This window comes from Astyanax mexicanus, chromosome 20 (genome assembly GCF_023375975.1).
Source record: "Astyanax mexicanus isolate ESR-SI-001 chromosome 20, AstMex3_surface, whole genome shotgun sequence".
In the NCBI taxonomy this organism is placed as follows: Eukaryota; Metazoa; Chordata; class Actinopteri; order Characiformes; family Acestrorhamphidae; genus Astyanax; species Astyanax mexicanus.
The window spans coordinates 7,247,088-7,267,984 of NC_064427.1; the positions used below are offsets into that span (position 1 = coordinate 7,247,088).

The 20,897-nt window shown below is 36.4% G+C and overlaps 1 protein-coding gene across 2 annotated transcripts in view; it reads left to right on the forward strand.

The window, feature by feature from the left end:
• Nucleotides 1–20,897, forward strand: part of kirrel3a (kirre like nephrin family adhesion molecule 3a) — a 277,571-nt gene that overhangs the window by 216,292 nt on the left and 40,382 nt on the right. For both annotated transcript variants that reach the window (XM_007244712.4, XM_049468642.1), the window contains one exon: nt 16,606–16,711. In XM_007244712.4, the coding sequence (XP_007244774.2) occupies nt 16,606–16,711 (106 nt within the window). The remainder of the gene's footprint in view (nt 1–16,605; nt 16,712–20,897) is intronic.

Below are 20,897 nucleotides of genomic sequence, written 5' to 3' on the forward strand. Positions count from 1 at the left end.
TTGTACTGTATAAATGTGCTCGTCTTCAGTCATATCAGTCTGTTGAAAACATAGTTGCGTTGCCGTTTCAATTCAATGTATAGTATATACAATAAATGCTTAATAAATGCTTTAGACTGATATGGGCAACTATTCTTCATATAAATTTTTAGATTCATATAGATTTTTATTTATAAGACTCTCTCCGGTCATTTGCCAGAATACATCACTTCATTGATGAATGTGAAAAACAGTAATTATCAGACTCGCTCAAGTGATTGGATCAGCTGCCAGGTTCCAAAAGTTTTTAGTGAACTGGGAAAATCTGCTTTTAGCTACAGAACACCAGTGAGCTGGAATTCACTACAGGACACTCTAAAACTCAGCTCACTGGTGTCACTCAATCATTTTAAACTATTAATATCTAACCACCTTCAGACAGCCTGTTCCTGTTTTACTTAATCTTATTTATCCTTAACTTTTATTTTAGTTCTTCTTTTAGTTTTATTTCCTTTTTTTTATTTTTATTTTTTTTATTATTATTATTCTCATAGTCATATTATTATTTTTATTATTTTAATAGTTTTGTATTTTTGCTTTTTTATCTTATTTTGATTTTCTTTTATTGTTATTACTATTTTTATTTTTATTGCTTTTATTTTCTTTCATTTATTTACAAGTTAGTTTTAGCTAATTTTAACCCATTTTTGTTGTATTAGTCTTCCTTTCTTTTGATTTTAATTTTTGTTAATAAAACCATACTTAATTATAATCATTAATTTTATTTTATTATTATTTTATTATTATTATTATTATTATTATTATTATGATTATTATTTTTATATATATTTTTATTTTATTTACTGATATTTTACAATAATTAAATTTACCTTTTATTTTCTCTCTATGTCAATCCCTGTTTTTGTAAATGCTCGGCTACATTGAAAATGAGGGCTGCCCTCAATGTACATCCGAGTTAAAATAAAGGTTGATTGATAAATTAATTAAAGATACGTGTACTGATTATAGAACACCCCCATTATTTTATATTTTATCTCAGTAATGGCTTTATTAGTGCAGTTCTTCACCTGTCAGACCTCTAATTCTTCTTTTCACTGCTGAAACTGACTGAGACTTAACATGAGTCCAATCATGTTAATCTGAGCTAAAGGCTAAAGCTGTTGTTCCCATGTGGATCAGCCAGACGTGATTCTTCCTGTAGCACTTTTCTCCATTTTCCAAGAGTATTTTGAAGCTGTAGGAAACTCACCGCTCTCTGGCTTCATGTATAATTTTTTAAAAGAAAATAACTTCTACTTTTAATAGTTACAGAGTTTCTCTGTGTTTCTGTGTGTTTTTTTAGCTGTTATAATGATAAAAGTGTTAATATTCTGTGTGTTCGTGTGTAAATTCAGTAAAGAGTACAGCATTACAGCTTTGGAAATCCTTTTTTTCTGCATTATTTGACAAAGCTCAGGTTATTTCCATTGCTACAGACCAGCTGTAGGAATTTAACTAAAGAATTGTTTCCTAAAATAAAAAAAAATAAAAAACTGCTAACTGTTGTTAGTTTACTGGATTTTGTTCCATTTATTATTTCATTAGAAATGACAAAAATAAACCAAATAAGAAAAACTTGATAGCACTCAGTGCCTCAGTAGCACTAGCGGTTAGCCGCTAATGCTAATGCTAAAGCTAAAGCTGCTGCACCCAGCCTTAGTGGAAATCTGGAAATTTAAGCTTACTGTAAATAAACAAAAGCGCTTTACTCATTTAAATGAACAGTTTTCAGGTAAGAAACCTGTGTAGATTAACATCCAGCCCTCCTTTGACTTGAAAGTATATATATATATTTTTAGAATTGCAGTTTTGTTTACTAAACTTAGCTTAGCTTTACAGGTAGCTTTACAGGTACGTAGCTTAGCTTTACAGGTACGTGGTGACACGACTGTTCCTTACTAGAATCGCTTAATGTGCCTTATACTCTGGTGCGTCTTATGTATGAAAATAGACCAAATAATAGATGTTTATTGATAGTACGCCTTAGAGTGCAAAAAAAAAATAATAATTTTGTTCAGTTTTGCTTTTTGATCCATTAAAAAAAAAAAAAAAAAAAAAAAAAAAAACTCTGGAAGCAATCCCTATTTTATACCCTTTTTTGCTTTTTCTTGATTGGTGACAGTCTAAATTCAGTGTTAACATCAGCTTAATAACATCTAACCAAGCAAACTTCAGATATCAAACATGTCTTGACTAATCAACTCATTCTAGGTTCTATAATAAATCACATTAATTTGCTTTTTTTTTCACTGAAAATTCCTTTAATATACTATAACAAGCATTCCTATTGGTGCATTCATCATTAACACAGTATAAAGGGCAGCTGGCATTTTCAAACGTAGGAAAAATGAGCTTTCGGACCCACAGGGTTGATGATTTATCACGTCCACAGTAAGTAAAGCTGCTCGACTGAATTCTGTTCACCATCAAACGCCGACACTGAGCGATCCATCCTGCCATCTTGACCACGCTGATGTTTGGAGCACGGCAGCCTGCCTTTACTCCAGTCCATCAGAGCAAAAGTCAGCCAGCCAGCAAGCAAGAAGTTACGCTTTGGGTCATCCATAACTTTCATAACTAACTCTGGAGCAGCTGCTCGTGCCCTGACAGCGTTATTTCCACAGCCCAGTAACCTTAATGGAGATTTGGGAATAAGTGAATTTGGCCCACAAGTCAGCCTTCAAACATGAACCATTACAGCCAAACTGAGTTCAAATACTGTAGAGCTTGAGCTTGCCAAGCAGTTTTTAGCCAACCAGCAACGATCAGAACCAGTAAAAAACACACATCAGACAACAGACACGCTTACAAAAACTTTTCTTATTTTATTTTTATTTCTTTTTATTCAGTGTTTATTTTAACTAACAGCACTTTATTACTGAATAGACAGTACCAATTAAATGTTTGGCCACAGCTTAAATTCAGTGTTTTTTTTGTTTGTTTGTTTTTTTCATTATAATTGCGCATTGCTTTAGCATTGCTTTAGCTATACTGTATTATTATTATTATTATTATTAATATTATTATTATCATAGGCGCATTCTTCACGCTTCTTGTCATGTAGTGTTTTTATAGCTTTTTTGATCGGACATACAGTTTTCATAAAAACTCCGTAAATGCCTGTTTTTTTCCCCATTGAAAATGAATAGGGAGAAACTTGAAAACCTGGATAAAGCAGCAACACCGTAGAAACCACCACAGACACCATAGCAACAGCTTAGCAACCACCTAGCAACTGCTTAGCAACATCATAGCAACCACCACAGATACCATAGGAATGCTTTATCAACCACCTAGCAACCAGTTAGCAGCACCATGGCAACCACCACAGACACCATAGCAACACCTTAGCAAGCACCTAGCAACATCTTAGCAACACCAAAGCAACCAACATGGATACCATTGCAATGCCTTAGCAGCCACAGAGCAACTGCTTAGCAACATCATAGCAACCACCACAGATACCATAGGAATGCCTTATCAACCACCTAGCAACCAGTTAGCATCCCCATGGAAACCACCACAGACACCATAGCAACACCTTAGCAACCACTTAGCAAGCACGTAGCAACTGCTTAGCAAAACCTTGCTAACCACCTAGCAACCTAGATTTCTTCTTTAACACATGTTGGCTGGATTTTCTCAGTCAGTTTTATGAGGTAGAGTCACCTGGAATTCAGGCTTTCAGTTAACAGCTGTGCTGAACTCGTCAAGAACTCAAATTTACTCAAATTTATTGACTCCTAATGTGTTTGAGAGCATCATCTAGATATTTCCTGTTTGAATAATGCTCTGATACATAATACAAATCCATGTAATAACATCCTTAAGTGCAGTCGCAACGACCATCAAAAACAGTGTGATGAAACTGGCTCTCATCAGTACCACCTTAAGAAAAGGAAGATCAAGAGTTACCTCTGTTGCAGAGGATACATATGTTGATTAGTTTAACATGTTTAATGTTATTACATGATTAGTACATGGCTACAATTTGCATTATTGATTTTCAATGCAGGAAAATTTTAAAATAACTTAAGGCAAGTGTTAAATTAACTCCCAGAGAGTTGATTTTAACTCTTTATCAGAGTTTATATAGGTCCACACTCTTTAGAGTTAAATCAACACTTTCAAAATAGTTAAACATTTAACACCTTGCCAGAGTTCCCTTTTAACTCACATTTGTATTTTTTTAACTTTCTAACTTGTAACACTAACTCTAAAACGAGTTTTAAAAATTATAAATGAGAAGAAGATTAGTCAATTAATATGACTTTTTATTATTTAATTATTATTCAGGACAGGTTAGTGTGTAATTCTCCATTGTATTTCTTAGTGCATTACCAACACTTTATCACAATTTACTGTACAAAGGATGGTAACTTGCTCTTATAGCCTACAATATATAGACAAACAACCATTAAACAAAATATAACACAATACCCAATGGAAGGTAGCCCTGGTGGGCAAGATTTCACACTGATGGTAAATTAGGCAAATAACATGTTTAACTGGGCGGAGTTTAATTAAATCTCTGTGGAGTTGGCCAGTATTTCTTGGGTTTAGTGGGATTAACACTGAAATATTCAACTCTGTCAAATAACTCCAAGACTGAACACCATTTAAACCTGAATGAGTTAAAATTACACTTTGAGAGTGAAAATCAACTCTCAGCTGTTTAACTCTGAAATTTCAACTCTCCTGTTTTTGCTGTGATTAGATTATTGATAATTCACTGAGATGACTTATTTTATTGAAGAGGTGAATTCTCTGAAGTGAAACTTTCTTAGAGCTGCAGTTTGTTACAGTTAATTAAGGTTAGTTAGGAGTAGAGGAATGTAAAGACGGAGCAGATGGCGCCGTCGGTGAGTTTGCTTGTGCTGATGAGCTACAGTGTCTCACTCGCACGTGTGTTAATGCTATTTCCTGACTCCGATCCAACTCCTAATGAAAGTGTGTAGGCAGAGCCAAGTGATATAGCGCAGGAACGCCATTCAGCTGTACAGCCAGATCGCCTCTACAGCCGGCGAGCTTTACCGGGAGCTTCACATCTACAGACAGAGAGGAAGAGAAGCTGATCTGGAGAAGTCGATCTAAAACAAAACGTGATTTGTATTGTTTGTTTGGATAGACGCAAGCTGTATTAGATTAGATGTTACTCTTACTGTAGAGGAAAATTCATTCAAAGTGTATAATAAACATCTCGGGGACACGAATCAATGTCAGCTCCATAGCTGCTGCTTTCCCCTGTTCTCTCTCGCTCTCTCTCTCTTTTTTTTCCCCCAGCACATGTTATTATAGTTATTGCTTTCCATTACCATCACTCCCAGTACACATCACAGTTTGTAATGTCTAATTCAGAAAGGCCTACAGGTGTGTTTTCAGATGATGAACCCCCTCGCTTTCAGGCATTACGATTGAAACATCTGTCTCAGGTACGGATGCACGCATTTTCGCGCCACTGACGGCAGTCGATTGTTAATGAGAAATCGGACCCATGGGTGGCGGCTGTTTCATCGTCTCCTAATTGCATTCAGAGCTTTGGGGAGAAGGTAGACATGTCTGCTGTTCTTTTCTTTTTTAAAAGAAGGAGTGGAGCGTAGAGACGACTGCAAGGCTGGAAAACACTTAAGTAATCAGATTGTGTTACAAGTTATGGATTTACTAAGGTCTGGTTCTTTGTTAAATAGATTTAAATAGTGTTTACGAAGCACTATTAAATAAATTCATTATGACCTTTTTTGTAAGGAGTTACAATTAAAAACTGCTGTATTCATTATATTGCTTACTTAAAGAGGCACTAAACCCTATGATTTTTTGCTGACTCCACAGTGCTCAAAAAAAATGTAAGGGGTAGTTTGGGAGGGGCACTGGGTGATGTATGGGTTTAGAGGCAGGGCAGGAGGGAGAGCTGATGGGTGGCGGCTGTTTCATCTGCTGTTCTTTTTTTTTAAGTTGTAGAGCGTAGAGACGACATCAAGGCTGAAAAAAACACTTTATTAATCAGATTTTAATAGAAATTAGAGATTTATTAAGGTAATAAAGCCTGAATTAGATTTAGATTTGTTTACTAGGCCCAATTAAATAAATGCATATTGACCTTTTTAGGGACTTAAAATTAAGAACTGCTGTATTCGTTATAATACTTACTTAAAGGGACACTAATCCCCCTGATTTTTGCTTACAGGGGTAGTTTGGGAGGGGCACTGGGTGATGTATGGGTTTAGAGGCAGGGCAGGAGGGAGAGCTGATGGGTGGCGGCTGTTTCATCGTTTTCATGTCTGCTGTTTTTTTTTTTTTTTTTTTTTTTTAAGGAGTAGAGCGTAGAGGTGACAGCAAGCCTGGAAAACACTTTATTAATCAGATTTTAATACAAATAAGAGATTGATTAAGATTTCTTCCTTCGTTGAATAAAGCCTGAATTAGATTTAGATTTGTTTACTAGGCACTATTAAATAAATTCATTATGTCCTTTTTAGGGACTTAAAATTAAGTACTGCTGTATTCGTTATAATACTTACTTAAAGGGACACTAATCCCCCTGATTTTTGCTGACAGGGGTAGTTTGGGAGGGGCACTGGGTGATGTATGGGTTTAGAGATGGGGCAGGAGGGAGAGCTGATGGGTGGCGGCTGTTTCATCGTCTCCTAATCGCATTCAGAGCTTTGGGAGAAGGTAGAAATGTCTTCTGTTTTTCTTTTCTTTTTTTAAAAAAGGAGTGGAGCGTAGAGACGACAGCAAGGCTGGAAAACACTTTATTAATCAGATTTTGTTACAAATGAGCAAATTAGAGATTTATTAAGGTCTGGTTCTTCGTTGAATAGAGCCTGAATTAGATTTAGATTTGTTTACTAGGCACTAATAAATAAATTCATTATGACCATTTTTACCTTACTTAAAGTGGGAAATAAACCCCTGACTCCATCCTCAGCTCAAATTGAAAAAATTAAAAAAAAAAATGGGAAGGGTAGTTTGGGAGGGGCACTGGGTGATGTATGGGTTTAGAGGCAGGGCAGGAGGGAGAGCTGATGGGTGGCGGCTGTTTCATCGTCTCCTAATCACATTCAGAGCTTTGGGAGAAGGTAGAAATGTCTGCTGTTCTTTTCTTTAAAAAAAAAAGGAGTGGAGTGTAGAGACGACAGCAAGGCTGGAAAACACTTTATTAATCAGATTGTGCTACAAATGAGGGATTTATTAAGGTCTGGTTCTTTGTTGCATAAAGCCTGAATTAGATTTAGATTTATTTACTAGGCATTATTACATACATATATTATGACCTTTTTAGGGACTTAAAATTAAGAATTGTTGTATCTAAAATATAAAACATAATCTGTTTTGTTTACTAAATAATTCTTCATAGTTTGGATTTTTTACTATTAATCCACAATGCAGAATAGTTAATAGTTCAAAATAATGAAAAAACACTGATTTATAGGTATTTTTTTTTACTTTTGACTGGTACTGTATATATGCTCTCTGACAAAAATGATGTGCCGAGAAGGAGTTGTTAAAATAGAATAAAATTAAATATGTGTGATGATATGCAGAGGAAAAGAAATTCATTATTTGATCCCCTGCTGATTTTGTTAGTTCAGCCCCTTAGAAACACATTTTAGAAAAACATTTTAACAGAAAGAGAAAGAGAGAGAATATCAGTAAAGCAAATGCACTAAGAAAACATTAAAAAAAGGTTATAAATTAAATTTTGCTTGATTAAGTGAAATACGTGTTTGATCCTCAAGCAAAGCACAGCCGAGTGACCACCTCATACCTCAGCATCACTGGAGAATGTGTTTGGGAGGATTTGGATTGTAAGAAGTGGAAAATGTAGACGTACTGTGTACTGTAGATGCTTTATAGACACTCAACTTGACTAAATAAATCTAATAAAACTGTGCTGTACTTTAAATTCAATGTACATTTATACTGAAAACTAACTTTAAGACAAACCTTGACTCAATCCAACAATCCAATATTTTAAGTCTGTGATTGGAAAAGTAGAACTAAATGTTTCCAGTAAGTGTTGCAGACATAGCAAACCAGACCCAAACCATGATACTGCCACCACCATGTTTCACAGATAAGAGATAGGGTTTAAAAGTAAAAAACATAAACATAACGCTTCACATCTGAACCAAAACGACTCAAACTATCCACTAATCCTAAAGGTTTAGATTATTTTTTCTGCTCACAGAAATGTTTAATATTACCATATTTTTTGCACTGTATTATAAGGCGCACTATAAGGGAAAGTCTATTTTCTGGTGTAGTTTCGTACATAAGGTGAACCGGATTATAAGGTGCATTAAGCAACACTAGTAAGGATGCCTAAATCGAAGTGAGCAAGCGTGTCACCATGTTTCCCTTAGTAAACAACTGTAAAACTGTACTTGTCAAAAAAGTGCTGGATAATAATCTACACAGATTTTTCTCCTAAAAACTGTTTATATGGGTCAAAGAGTTAAGAGCTTCTGTTTACTTACAGTAAGCTTAGAATTCCAGTATTTTGTCCCAGGGTGAGCCACAGTTCTGGTAACCAAGGGCGCTAACTATCAGCTAGCGGTTTGTCCCTTGTTGCTTGTATTAACCTGGTAAACTCACCTCTGAAAGGCGAAAGAACTAGCGCTGTGGTTAGCACCTAATGCTAATGCTGCTGCACCAAGCCTTAATGCTGGAGAAACTTTACTGAAACACCTGTATAATGCTGTACTTCAACAGAGTGGCTTTACTGCTCCTTAATACCTGACTTGCAAAATTCATACATAAAGCGCACCAGATTGTAAGGCACACTGTTATTTTTTGGGAAGAGCACTTTTTTAAAAATGAGACCACTTAAAAATTATGAGTTTCTTTGATTTAACCAAATTGAAAAACCTCTGGAATATAATGGAGGAAGATGGATAATTACAAGCCATCAAAACAAGCTGAACTGCTTGAATTTTTGCACTAGAAGTGCAGGTATAAAGATATCCAAAAGCAGTGTGTAAGACTGGTGGAGGAGAACATGCTAAGATGCATGAAAACTGTGATTAAAAAACAGGGTTATTCCAACAAATATTGATTTCTTGACTCTTTAAGAAAACTTTATCAATATGAACTTGTTTTCTTTGCATCATTATTCAGCCATTTCTCATTTTTGATGCAAATAAATGCTCTAAAATATTTTTATTTGGGATTTGGGAGAAATGTTGTCCGTAGTTAGTTATAGAATAAACCGCAATGTTCATTTTACTCAAACATATACATATACTTATGAATAGTATGAATGAATATGAAATGAGATTCAGTTCTAATGATTATTCAGTAAGTGAAGCATATGTAGGCCTCTGTTGATAATCTGTAGGAGACTTTAAATAAATAAATATATAAATAAAGTGTGACGGAAACGACTGTAGCTGATAAATGCATATTTTAGAAGAGGGTTCCTCAGTATGGAGCCTGTAGAACAGAAGCAACTCCCAGCACTTTAAACAGTAATGATTCCTGAATTAAACCACTGTCAGTCATCCGGTACCTTATATATAAGCTAGTGACTATGGAAGCTGCTGCATTCAGCATTACTTTAGCCTGAGCCGGACTGCTGAAGGCCAAATATACACTGAACTCCTCAAAGACACTGAATCTGTAATGAGGGAGCAGCTTAACATGCAGGTTATCCACCCTATAGCCTGTGCAGGTATATTCAGGACTCCATATGCAGGACAAATGAGTCCGAGATCCTTGGAAATGGTGACATGTTAGTATTTAAAATTCAGTTTAACATTATTTAAAGGTACCTGCATACTTACAGGCTTTATAACACATCATTCAACACAAGTATTGAACAATGTCTTTAAAAAGAAATACTTAATACTTGATAATTATGAATACTTTATGCCAGTATCTGCAACGTGACATACGCCAGCTTATGAAACATATAAGGCTGAATTGACAGCATGCATAATTGTTATGTTGAATTTCAGTGACATTTAAAGACATGTGCGTGATTCCCATAAAGAACATTGAAAAAATGAAAACATTGTTATTCATTCTTTATCACTTACTGATCATTTAAACTATATTACATTTAAAAAATTGCTAACACCTTTTTGTTTAGTTTGGTGGCTTCAAAATCATTAACATAACTGATATGTACTGTTTATAAATAGATGTATATCTTAAGAACTCTGCATCCTATGGTAATAAGGCTTTATAACAGTGTTATAAATTAACTACTGGTTCATATCTAAATCCTTCTTACTGCTGAATAATATAAAAATATGTAAATACATATAAGGACCACACTGTACTTTTTCTGACTGTACTTCTCATTGTAGATTAATACTAAAGCCATTAAAACTATGACGAAAAACATATAGAAAAAATATTTAGAAAACAAAATAAGTGTTAAACAAACCAGATTTTCCAAAGTAGCTTTCAGTTAACAGCTGTGCTGGACTTGTCAAGAGTTAATACAATTTGACTTGATTTTACTGCCTCTTATTTTTTTATTTCTTATTTAAGTGTTTAAGAGCATCAGTTGTAAAGTTGTGAAGGGATAGAGTTGGTGGTATACAGTGAAAAGCTCTATTTGAATAATGTTTTAATCCATATTTAATCCAAGATCTACTCAACTAAGTAAAATAAAAAAAATAATAATAATTTAGAAATGAAGTTCAGTCAATTCAAGAAAAAAATTTCAAGACCTTTAAAAGTATCCTCAAGTACAGTCCCAAAAACCATCAACATTGTTACGATGAAACTGGCACTCATCAGGACCACCACAGAAAAAGGAGAGCAAGAGTTCCCTCTGTTGTACAGGATAAGTTCATCAGAGTTACCTGCCTCAGAAACAAACAAAAGTTAACAGCTGCCCAGATAAACGTATTTTGGTTTGTTTCATGATTCCTTATGCGTTCCTTTATAGTCTGGGTGACTTCATTATTATTCATTTACAATGTCGGACAAAAATAGAAAAATAAAAAATATATGAATGAGAAGGCATGTCCAAACTTTTGACTGGTGCTAAATATTTCAACAAACGCAAAACAGATTGCAATTTAATATTGAGCACTAAATTAATCATTAAATAAGTGTAAATACACTTTCATTTATTTCACAAACTGGCTTGTCATGTTGAGAGTATTGGCATAAACTATTCATGAATATTGAGGAATTGCTTTATGAATTTATTTATTATTTAATGATTATTAATGTGTTATGAAGCCTTTATCTGTGTTTCCTTCAAAGTAAGTGTTGCCAAAATTCTTTATCCCCCAAAAAGTTCAGAAAGAAGGAAGATTATTTGAAAAATGATTATGTTTAAATAACTAATGGTTATAACTTAGGTAATAAACAGTAAAACACTTATAAATGATTTATTAGCAGTTATAGCATAAATAAAAAACAACAATAATCTGTCAGTGAGCTCACAGTTCTTCATATTGTTAAAGCTCAGATGTTGCTGAGTCCTTTCATCTCTTTGTTATAACTGCCATCTATTGTACTTCTGCTCATTTATCTGTTGTTTTCTTTTCATCCTTCATTACTCCCATTGACTCCAATTCCTTTTTACCCCTACCCAGTCAACCAATCTCCTCTTTATCTGGCAACCTTTAAACTGCAAGTTCAAATCCACAGCCATATTGCACTCGTTTATTTGGATTTTTTTCATCATCATTCCTCCCATTCACTTATACTGTTTTTTTTTTTTGTTTGTTTGTTTGTTTGTTTGGCCACACCCATATCATAGAGTTTCTGCCTCCCAACAGCAACCAAATTTTGCATACTTAATCAGGGCAGGTAACTGAGGTGTAATCCACAGCCATACTGACCTGCACTCGTCTGTTTGTAATTTTTTCATCCATTATTCCACCCATTCGATTGCATTTATTTTTTGTACACACCCAAGCCATAGAGTTTCTGCCTCCCAACAGCCACAAAACTTCATATTCATACCTTTTTGAAGCAGGTTCCCAAGTTATAATCCACTCTTATACCTTCAAGTCAACTATTTGTCATTTTTTTCTATTTGTCTCTTATAATTTTTCCCGTTCCCTTGTATTTTTTTTATAATTGCACACAAAATTCATAGAATTTCTGCCTCCCAACAACCACCAAACTTCATGTTAACTTAATTAGGTAACTGAGCTCTCATTTACAGTCATTCTGACTGACATCTCGTCTATTTGTTGTTTTTTCTTACCTTGATCCTCCTTTTCACTTACACTCATTTTTTATCCGTGAGTTCAGTTTGCTCTACATCCCCTATTAAATTGAATGTACTGTACTGACAGGTCCCTAAGGTTTAGTCCACAGCCATACGGACTTGCACTCGTCTATTTGTCATTTTTTCATCCATCACTCCTCTTATTCAATTGCATTTATTACTCCCAACAGCCATACAACTTCATATTCCTTTTTGGAGAAAGTCCTCAAGTTCTAATCCACACTTTTACCTTTCAGCACTTATCTTTTCCATTTGATGTCCCATTTTTCGTCCATCATTCCTCCCATTCCTTATTCAAAATTCATAGAGTTTCTGCCTACCAACAAATTCATCTATTTTTTTGTTTTTTCTTACTGTGTTCCTTCTTTTCACTTGCAGTCATTTTTATCCATGCCTTTTATCCTCTTGAAGTCCTAGAGTTCAATTTTATCCACAGCCCCCATTAAATTGAATGTACTATACTTTGTAATGGCAGATCCCAGTTTGTAATCCATAGCCAGCCTGACCTGCACTCGTCTATTTGTAATTTTTTCATCCATCACTCCTCTTATTCAATTGCATTTATTTTTCGTACACACCCAAGCCATAGAGTTTCTGACTCCAACAGCCACAACACTTTATGTACCTTTTTGGAGCAAGTCCTCAAGTTCTAATCCACACTTTTACCTTTCAGTGCTTAACTTTTCCATTTGATGTCCCATTTTTTGTCTATCATTCCTTTGCATTTATTTTTGCACACCAAATTCATTGCAGTCATTTTTGTCCATGCCCTCTTGAAGTCCTAGAGTTCAATTTGCTTCACAGCCCACATTAAATGGAATGTACTGTACTTTGTAATGACAGATCCCAGTTTGTAATCCATAGCCAGCCTGACCTGCACTCATCTATTTGTTGTTTTGTCATCCTCGTTCCTTACATTCAGATTTTCTCTATTTTTCCACTTTAAAATGGTACAAACCAAACAAAAAAATCCTTTTTTAGAGATTAACTAATCTTCCACTCTCTCAGCTCATACTTCTTCGTTCTTCTCATGTTTCGAGCAGAGGTACCCAAACATTTGTAATTTGTATTCCACTGCAAATATCACAGTCCTCTAGTGGCATTAACAAAGTTTTTGATTCTCAAGTTTCCATCCCAGTTTCTCTGGTCTGGTTGGTTTTAATGAACAAGCAGTAGTTCATATTAAATTACACCATGCATGCATGTATTTGCTGTCACTTGATATGAATGTAATTTCCAACTTTTCGACGCAAACAGCGTATTTGTGCTAAGGTTATGCAATACAAATATTGACTCGAGCTGCAAATTAGTTTGCTGTCAGGACTCGGGCTATCTTGTATCAGGCTCACATAATTGGAAACGGTAAAAAACAACAGGAACAATGACTGTCTCTGCCTTTTTCTCCGATGACAAACTCTTTTATACGGCGTTGTAACTTCAGCTGAAAAGAAAACAAAGGCTTCTTGTTAGTTTTAGTCAATTTAAAGATCCTCATTCATTTGAAAGAGATGTCTTCCAGTTGGAGGTCGCTTGAAAAAAGGCTCAATCGCCGTGAGCACGTTCAGACGCTGTGAAGCGTTTGTTTTTTTTTTTCCTTTCGTTCCTTTCTTTCCAATCAATGTTTTCTTGGAAACACCTACGGACTGCGGGCTGCTGAATACCTCGTCTCATTTCGAGTTCAAATGAGGGGTCTCCTCTCGTTGGAGTCTGGGGAATAGGGGACAGTGTGTTCTTCTGACTCTCCGTCTGATGGTGTGTTAGCTCTGAAAGGCAGTTGAGGGCGGGGGGGGACACTCCATGCCACTCGTTCTTTAACTCCAGATGAAGCCCGGTGTGGAGGAGGTGTAGCCTGCTGATGTCCAGACCTATTCCTGTACAGAACACCCCTCATCCAGCCATTACTGCGAGAGGGGGAGAATAAAGAGGAAGAGGAAGAGTGTAGGCAGGTGGGGGAATTTGGGCGACACAGTGTAGAGAAAGTGTATATAATAGTGTAAGAATAGCATGGAGATTTCAATGTGTTAAAAAAAAAAAAAAAAAGTTCTGGCATATCCATATTTTAAAGAGCCACTGAACCCTGAACCATATTTTTTTCTGTTAATAACTAAAATGTGTTCCTTTGAAGTAATAAAAAAAAAACATAGAAACAGTCCTGCTTAAAAAATGTCTAAACCTTTAAAAAAAAAAAAAAAAAAAAAACACTTTTATTATGGTAATTTCCGCCTCTGCAGTGCAGCTACTTTTCAGGTTCTACTCTGCTATAGGTGTGGAGGATGTTTGTGTGTACTTTCACAATATGCAAATCAGTCAATCAATATTACCGCCCACCTGCTGACGACGTCCAACCACTGCTGCTGCTGCAGTTCAGCCAATCAGCAGCTCTCTCCCTCAACAGCTCTGCCCTGCCTCTAAACCCATACATCACCCAGTGCCCCTCCCTCCCAAACTACCACTCACATTTTTTCTTTTTTAGCATTTTTCAAAATTCAATTTTTTCAAAAAAGAAGGGAGGAGTCAGCAAAAATCAGAGGGGTTTATATATCAGTCTTTTATTTAAGACTTCTTTCCTTCTCTTTCCCTTTTTCCCTTATCTCTATCTCTCTCTCTCTCTCTCTCTCTCTCTCTCTCTCTCTCAGTCTCCCTTTAAGACTCGCCCTTTGTCTTTCTTTCTTTCTCTCTTATTTTTCAGTCTTTGTCTTCTACTCTCCTTTCTGTCATCTCACTCTTTCTCTCTCTCTCTTTCCGTTTTTCTTTCCTTTCTGTTCATTCTTTCTTTAGATTAAAGATTCAATCTTTATCTCTCTCTCTCTCAATCTCTCTTATTCTATCTTTCTTTTTCTCCTTTCTTTCTGTTTTTCTCTCTCTCTCACCCTCCCTCTTTCTGCATTTCTGCTCTCTTTTCTTCTCTCTCCTTTCCCCCCCTCTCTCTTCCTCTCTCTCTACCTTCTAACTGTCTCTCTCTCCTGCTTCCCATCTGCATTCCATCCTAAAAACCACAAATATACTCAGCAGTGCTTACGACAGAATGCATCATCTTATTATTAAAATATATAGTATTATTAAAAAAATTACACAATACATAGCTAATTGGCTGTGGTCGATTAATAATTAGTCGAGACATTACTTAAATAAACTTTAACAATGTTTATTACTGCTATTAGTAATATAATTTGATGTATTCCTAATGTAAACTGTTACCCAGAAAGGTTGTTTAAAAAGCCAGACCGGCACTTTTGGGTTGAATTGCTTTGGGGACTTGCTTTAATTTAACGCTGAATCCAATCAAATCCACACAGCAAAGCTTCAAAGTCTAATACATAAAGTCTTCCCTGGAGTAGAGAGACAGTTACCTCAGAAGAACTAAAAAATGGGTCTGAATATTGTGTCCATGATCTTCTCATGTTTCCAAAACTCATGATCTTCTACTCTACTATGGCATCAAAGAACCTTTTATACAGTAGCGACTTCATTATTAAGAATATACATCGCCTGTTTTTTTTTTTTTTTTATATTCCAGGCTCCCTGTTTTATTAAGACGTTTCATAGCTCCAGCTCTGTAGCTTCATTTTGCTTCTTATTTATGATCAAAGCGGCCTGTTTGCTGCGCTGATGGATCGGCTCATACGTCAATGGCTTTAGCAGGTGAGCCTGATGCCCTCGTTGGCGGCAGCCGAACGCCACACTGGCACTGAGAGAAAAAAAGGCGTCCGGCCGCCTTTCACAGGGTTTTCCAGCGCTTGACAGCTTTATTAGACTTCGCAAGCGCTCAGAGAGAGATTTATAGAGACATTACGCCGCATTCATCTGTTTCCCACCCCCTCCCAGATATTCCGAGGCGAGCGTAATTGACGTACGGTCTGGTTTATTCAGCTGCGTTCGAATGAAATCGTCTGAAAAGCACCTCAATAAAAGGACCGGCGGCGAGGATCCTGCTTTGCTTTAGGTGAATTTAGACGCTGTTTGTTTAATTTGTGTAATCAATGTGTTTGTTACTTCAACAAGCACTCTCTTTAATCATGGGCAATTTTAAAAGTTATTTAAATTCTAATTCAGCAATTAGCAGGCGAGCCACCAGCCCAATTAATCTTAATGCAACGTAGCTCCCATTACAGAGCAAATTCATTATCAGGCCTTCTCTCCGCGTTCTCCCGCCCTTTTTTTTTTTTTTCATTGTTTGTTTGCTTTTGTTCTTTTATCTCCAAAGAACATTTCTGATGAATCTTTCATTAGAAGGCGTGTGGTGAGAGAGCAGACTCTCAGGGTAGGGTGTGTGTAAGGTGTGTGTAAGGTGTGTGTGTGTAAGGTGTGTGTAAGGTGTGTGTGTGTGATTGAAGCTGACCTGGTGTCTGTGTCTGATGCAGATCTGCCTCTGGTGAATCTCTCAGTGGAGCCGCAGCCCATTCTGGAAGGAAACCTGGTCAAATTCCACTGTTCCGCCAAGGCCAACCCACCCGTCACTCATTACAGGTGAGAGAACACACACACACACACACACACACACACACACACACACACACACACACACACACCTGCCCCCCCAACTTACTGTACTGTCTCTGTTTCTCTCTCTTTCTCTCCTTCTTTTTCCTCTTTTCTCATTATCTCTCTCTCTTTTGTCCTCATCTTTATCTTTTTTCTCCCTCTCTCTTTAAGACCGTCTCTTTCTGTTTCTACTATATTTGTGTTCTTTCTCTCTTTAGATTTAAGATTCACTCTATCTTTATCTGTCTCTCAATCTCTCTCTCTTTGTCTTACTCTTTCTCTTTCTCTCTCTTGCTTTCTCTCTCTCACTCTTTGTCTATTTCTCACTCTCTATTTCTGTCTTTTATGTAAGACTTGCTGTTTATTTCTCTCTCCTTTTTCTCCTCTCTCTCTTTATCTCTCTCTCTCTTCTGTCCTCATCTTTATCTTTTTTCTCACTCTCTCTCTTTAAGACCGTCTCTTTCTGTTTCTACTTTCTTTCTGTTCTTTCTCTCTTTAGATTTAAGATTCACTCTTCATCTTTATCTCTCTCTCAATCTCTCGCTCTTTAAAACTCGCTCTTTCTCTTTCTCTCTCTCTCTTTCTCTCTTTAAGACTCACTCTTTGTCTATTTCTCACTCTTTCTCAATTTTAGTCTTTTATGTAAGACTTGCTGTTTATTTCTCTCTCTTTTTTCTCCTCTCTCTCTTTATCTCTCTTTGTTTTTCTCTCTTTTCTTTCTGTTCATTCTCTCTTTAGATTTAAGATTCAATCTTTATCTCTCTCTCTCTCAGTCTCTCCTATTCTATCTCTCTTTTCCTCCTTTCTTTTTAGATTCAAGATTTTCTCTCTATTTTCGTCTCTCTCTCTCCATTTCTGCTCTTCCTTTTTTTCTTTCCTTCTCTCTCCCATTTGCATCTCTCTCTCTCTCACTCTCTCTCTCTCTCTTTCACTCTCTATCTTTTTCAGTCTCTCTTTAAGACCCACCGTTTGTCTCTCTTTCTTTCTCTCTTATTTTTTAGTCTTTTATTTAAGGCTCACTCTCCTTTTTCTCCTCTCTCTCTCTTTCTTTTTCTCTTTCTGTTTCTTCTTTTCTTTCTGTTCTTTCTCCCTTCGGATGAAAGACTCACTCTTTATCTCTCTCTCTCTCTTTCTCTCTCAATCTTTCTAATTCTATCTTCCCTTTTCTTCTTTCTTTCTATTCTTTCTCCTTTTAAATTCAAGAATCTCTCTCTCTTTCTCTCTTTTCCTCCCTCTCTTTCTTCATTTCTGCTCTTTCTGTGTTTTTTCCCTTTTTTCTTCTCACTCTCTTCCCCCCTCTCTCCCTCTACCTTCTAACTGTTTCTCTCTCTACTTCCCATCTGCTTTTTTTCCTTTCATTGTTTTCTCTCTCTCTCTCCCTCGTTATCTCTCCTGTGTTTTGTCTTTGTTTGTTGTGTCTTATTTTCTGTGTGTCTCTGTGTTATATGAGTGTTTGTTATTGATTTGTACATGTCTGATGTTGTTCTGTTGTGCTGCGTGTGTGTGTGCGTGTGTGCGCGCGTGCGCGTGTGCGTGTGCACGCTCTGGTTGGCTCATCATAAGCAGTCACGCCGGGGCTGGGAAGGCTTTACTTTTGATCCGAGTCAAACTCACCTGAATCCACAGCTGCGCTCCCATTGATTATTAATGACGGAGAGGCGAGAGGAGCCTGACACACATGAGCTCTGACTGCCCAGACCCAGGAAAAAAAAAAAAAAAGAGACCCACCAATCACAACCACCAGCCACGAGCCCCTCCAAACCCTCCTGGGCTCCTGGGTTTTGGCCTGTATTTGCTGTGTTGCAGAGCAGCTCGCTGGACTGCAGATGGGTAGCCGCTGGTGGTTCATTCAGTAGCACAGAAAGTCAAGTCACTTTTCCTACATGAGATATTATATAGCCATCAGTGTGGACAAGACTCTTCTCTTCTCTCTTTTGCTCTCTCTCTCTTTCTCTTACTGCTCTCTCTCTCTCTTTCTTTTTCTCTCTGCTGTTTCAGAGCACACAGAGCCAGAGTAATTCTCATGCCGCGGAAGCGCAGTGTTAATAATAACTGACTCCCTCCGTTTAATTATGACAATAAGAAAAAATTAATTATTGATGGCAGGAGAAATGCCTCTGGGGCATTATACCCATGTTCAAAGGGGATTAGACGCTGGAAACGAAAACAAGAGGAAGGATTTTGTTCGCTCCCCAATATCATATTCATGCACATTTTTTGTTTACATGAATATTTGAATTCGCTTAAGAGACGCCGCGTCCTACATTCCGCATTCTGCCTCTCGTCTGAGGAGACCGTCAGAACTAAACCAATCACGGCCCTGTTTAGAATCAGATTAGTGCTTGATTATAAGGAATTATCTTGATTATAAGGAATAATATCGTCTGTCCTCTTTGCCTCTTTGCCGTCGCTCCGCTCTGCACGTTTTGGCTGGGACCGCGGCGTACGGTTCTTCGCGAGGTTTCGTGTGGAACCGACTGTGAGTAGGCAGGGGATTAGATTAGGTTCATGATGAAGGCGAAGTGGATTCGGTTCCAGGGCCTGGCGTCGGTCCGAGAGAGCGCAGAGAGAAACGCCGTGTGAAATTGTGATGTAGCGCGCGGCGAATGCCTGGCGACAGAGGCGGTTTGCTAAGAGTTCCTTTCTTCTCAGCACAGAAAGTTGGGCCTTTATTTAAGGTTTAACCTTGCTCCATACCTTGAATTGAAAGCTCCTTTCAATAATAAAGAAGCCGGACTTGATGAAAGGCAAAAAAAAGCTGCGGAGCCCAAAGGAAAGGATGACAATAGGAGAAGCTTATGTGGCATAATCTGACTTTTGGAGGGAAGAATGTGACAGAATGTGAGTTTTCAGGGTAGTCCTAGGGTAGTTTTCTCCTTATTTAGCAGAGCCTGACGGGTGGAAGGATGGAGGGTTTTGGTCAGTGCCAATGTTAAGATGTTAAGAACTAAAAAAATTAAATATGGATCACTACTAATATTGGCCTGATTGCAGTAGGTATAATTAAATCCTGTATAATTATAAGGTAATTATCAATATGACTGCTTAAAATGTGGGCGACTCTATGAACTTTAAATTTGATGGTCAACCAAATTGTGGTAAATATTTACAATGCTTTTAATATTTCAAATCATTTGTTTTATTTTTCCAGTAAAAAACTTAAACCCTGAGACTTAAACTCAAAATTTCTGTTTTTCGCAATAATTTCCCATGATGCACATGCACGCAAATGGGACTTGGATTCTGGCAGAGTGTGGTATTCGTCACAACTACTGTTTCTTGACCAACAACTCAGCATTTTTCATTTTTAGCCATGTCCTTTTTTGGTAACACAAATTAGGTGCTTATTAACGTCTTATTATTTGCTTAATAAAGCCTTAATTAGACATTTGTAAATGATGTATTCACTACTTATTAAGCTTTACTATGTGTGTAAGTGTCATTGTTGTTTAATTAGGAGTCTGTGATTAATTAAATATTTATTCAGTTCTTTTTTAGTGTCTAATTAGTGATGAACAAAACCTTCATATCTTGGTCTATTAGTGTTTTATTAACCCCTTATTAACTCTTAATAAACTCCAGCACAGCCATAACCTTACCAAACTCACATAGATCATCAAACGGCTGCCAATTATACACTTATAACATGTAGAATTAGCTAATAGTTAATGCTTAATAATCTGCTTATAACAGGGTGCTAACATAACTGTTTATTGTGCACTATAAGTAACTTAACTAATACAGCCATTATTAATCATTTCCACATAACAGACCACTAATTAAGCACCAATAACACTTAGTAACACAGAATAAAGACTAATAAGTAGTGAATAAATCATTTACAAATGTCTAATTAAGGCTTTATTAAGCAAATAATAAGACATGAATAAGCACCTAATTTGTGTTCCTTAAAATAAAGTGTTACCCTTTTTTTTAAAGAGACGTTTTTACACTTTTTGTTTTTTAGGGCACTTTTGACTAAACTCATGCAGAACAGAACCAATTAATTTAGATCAAGAGCATGGATTTTCTTCACTTCTATTTGGAAACTATTGTTTTTTCTATGTTTCTACTTGTAAACAGAAAATAAATATGATAATAATCATAGTCTGTTTTCAGAAACATAGTCTTTAATTCTGAAACAAGAGTCAAATGTGGACTACATATATGG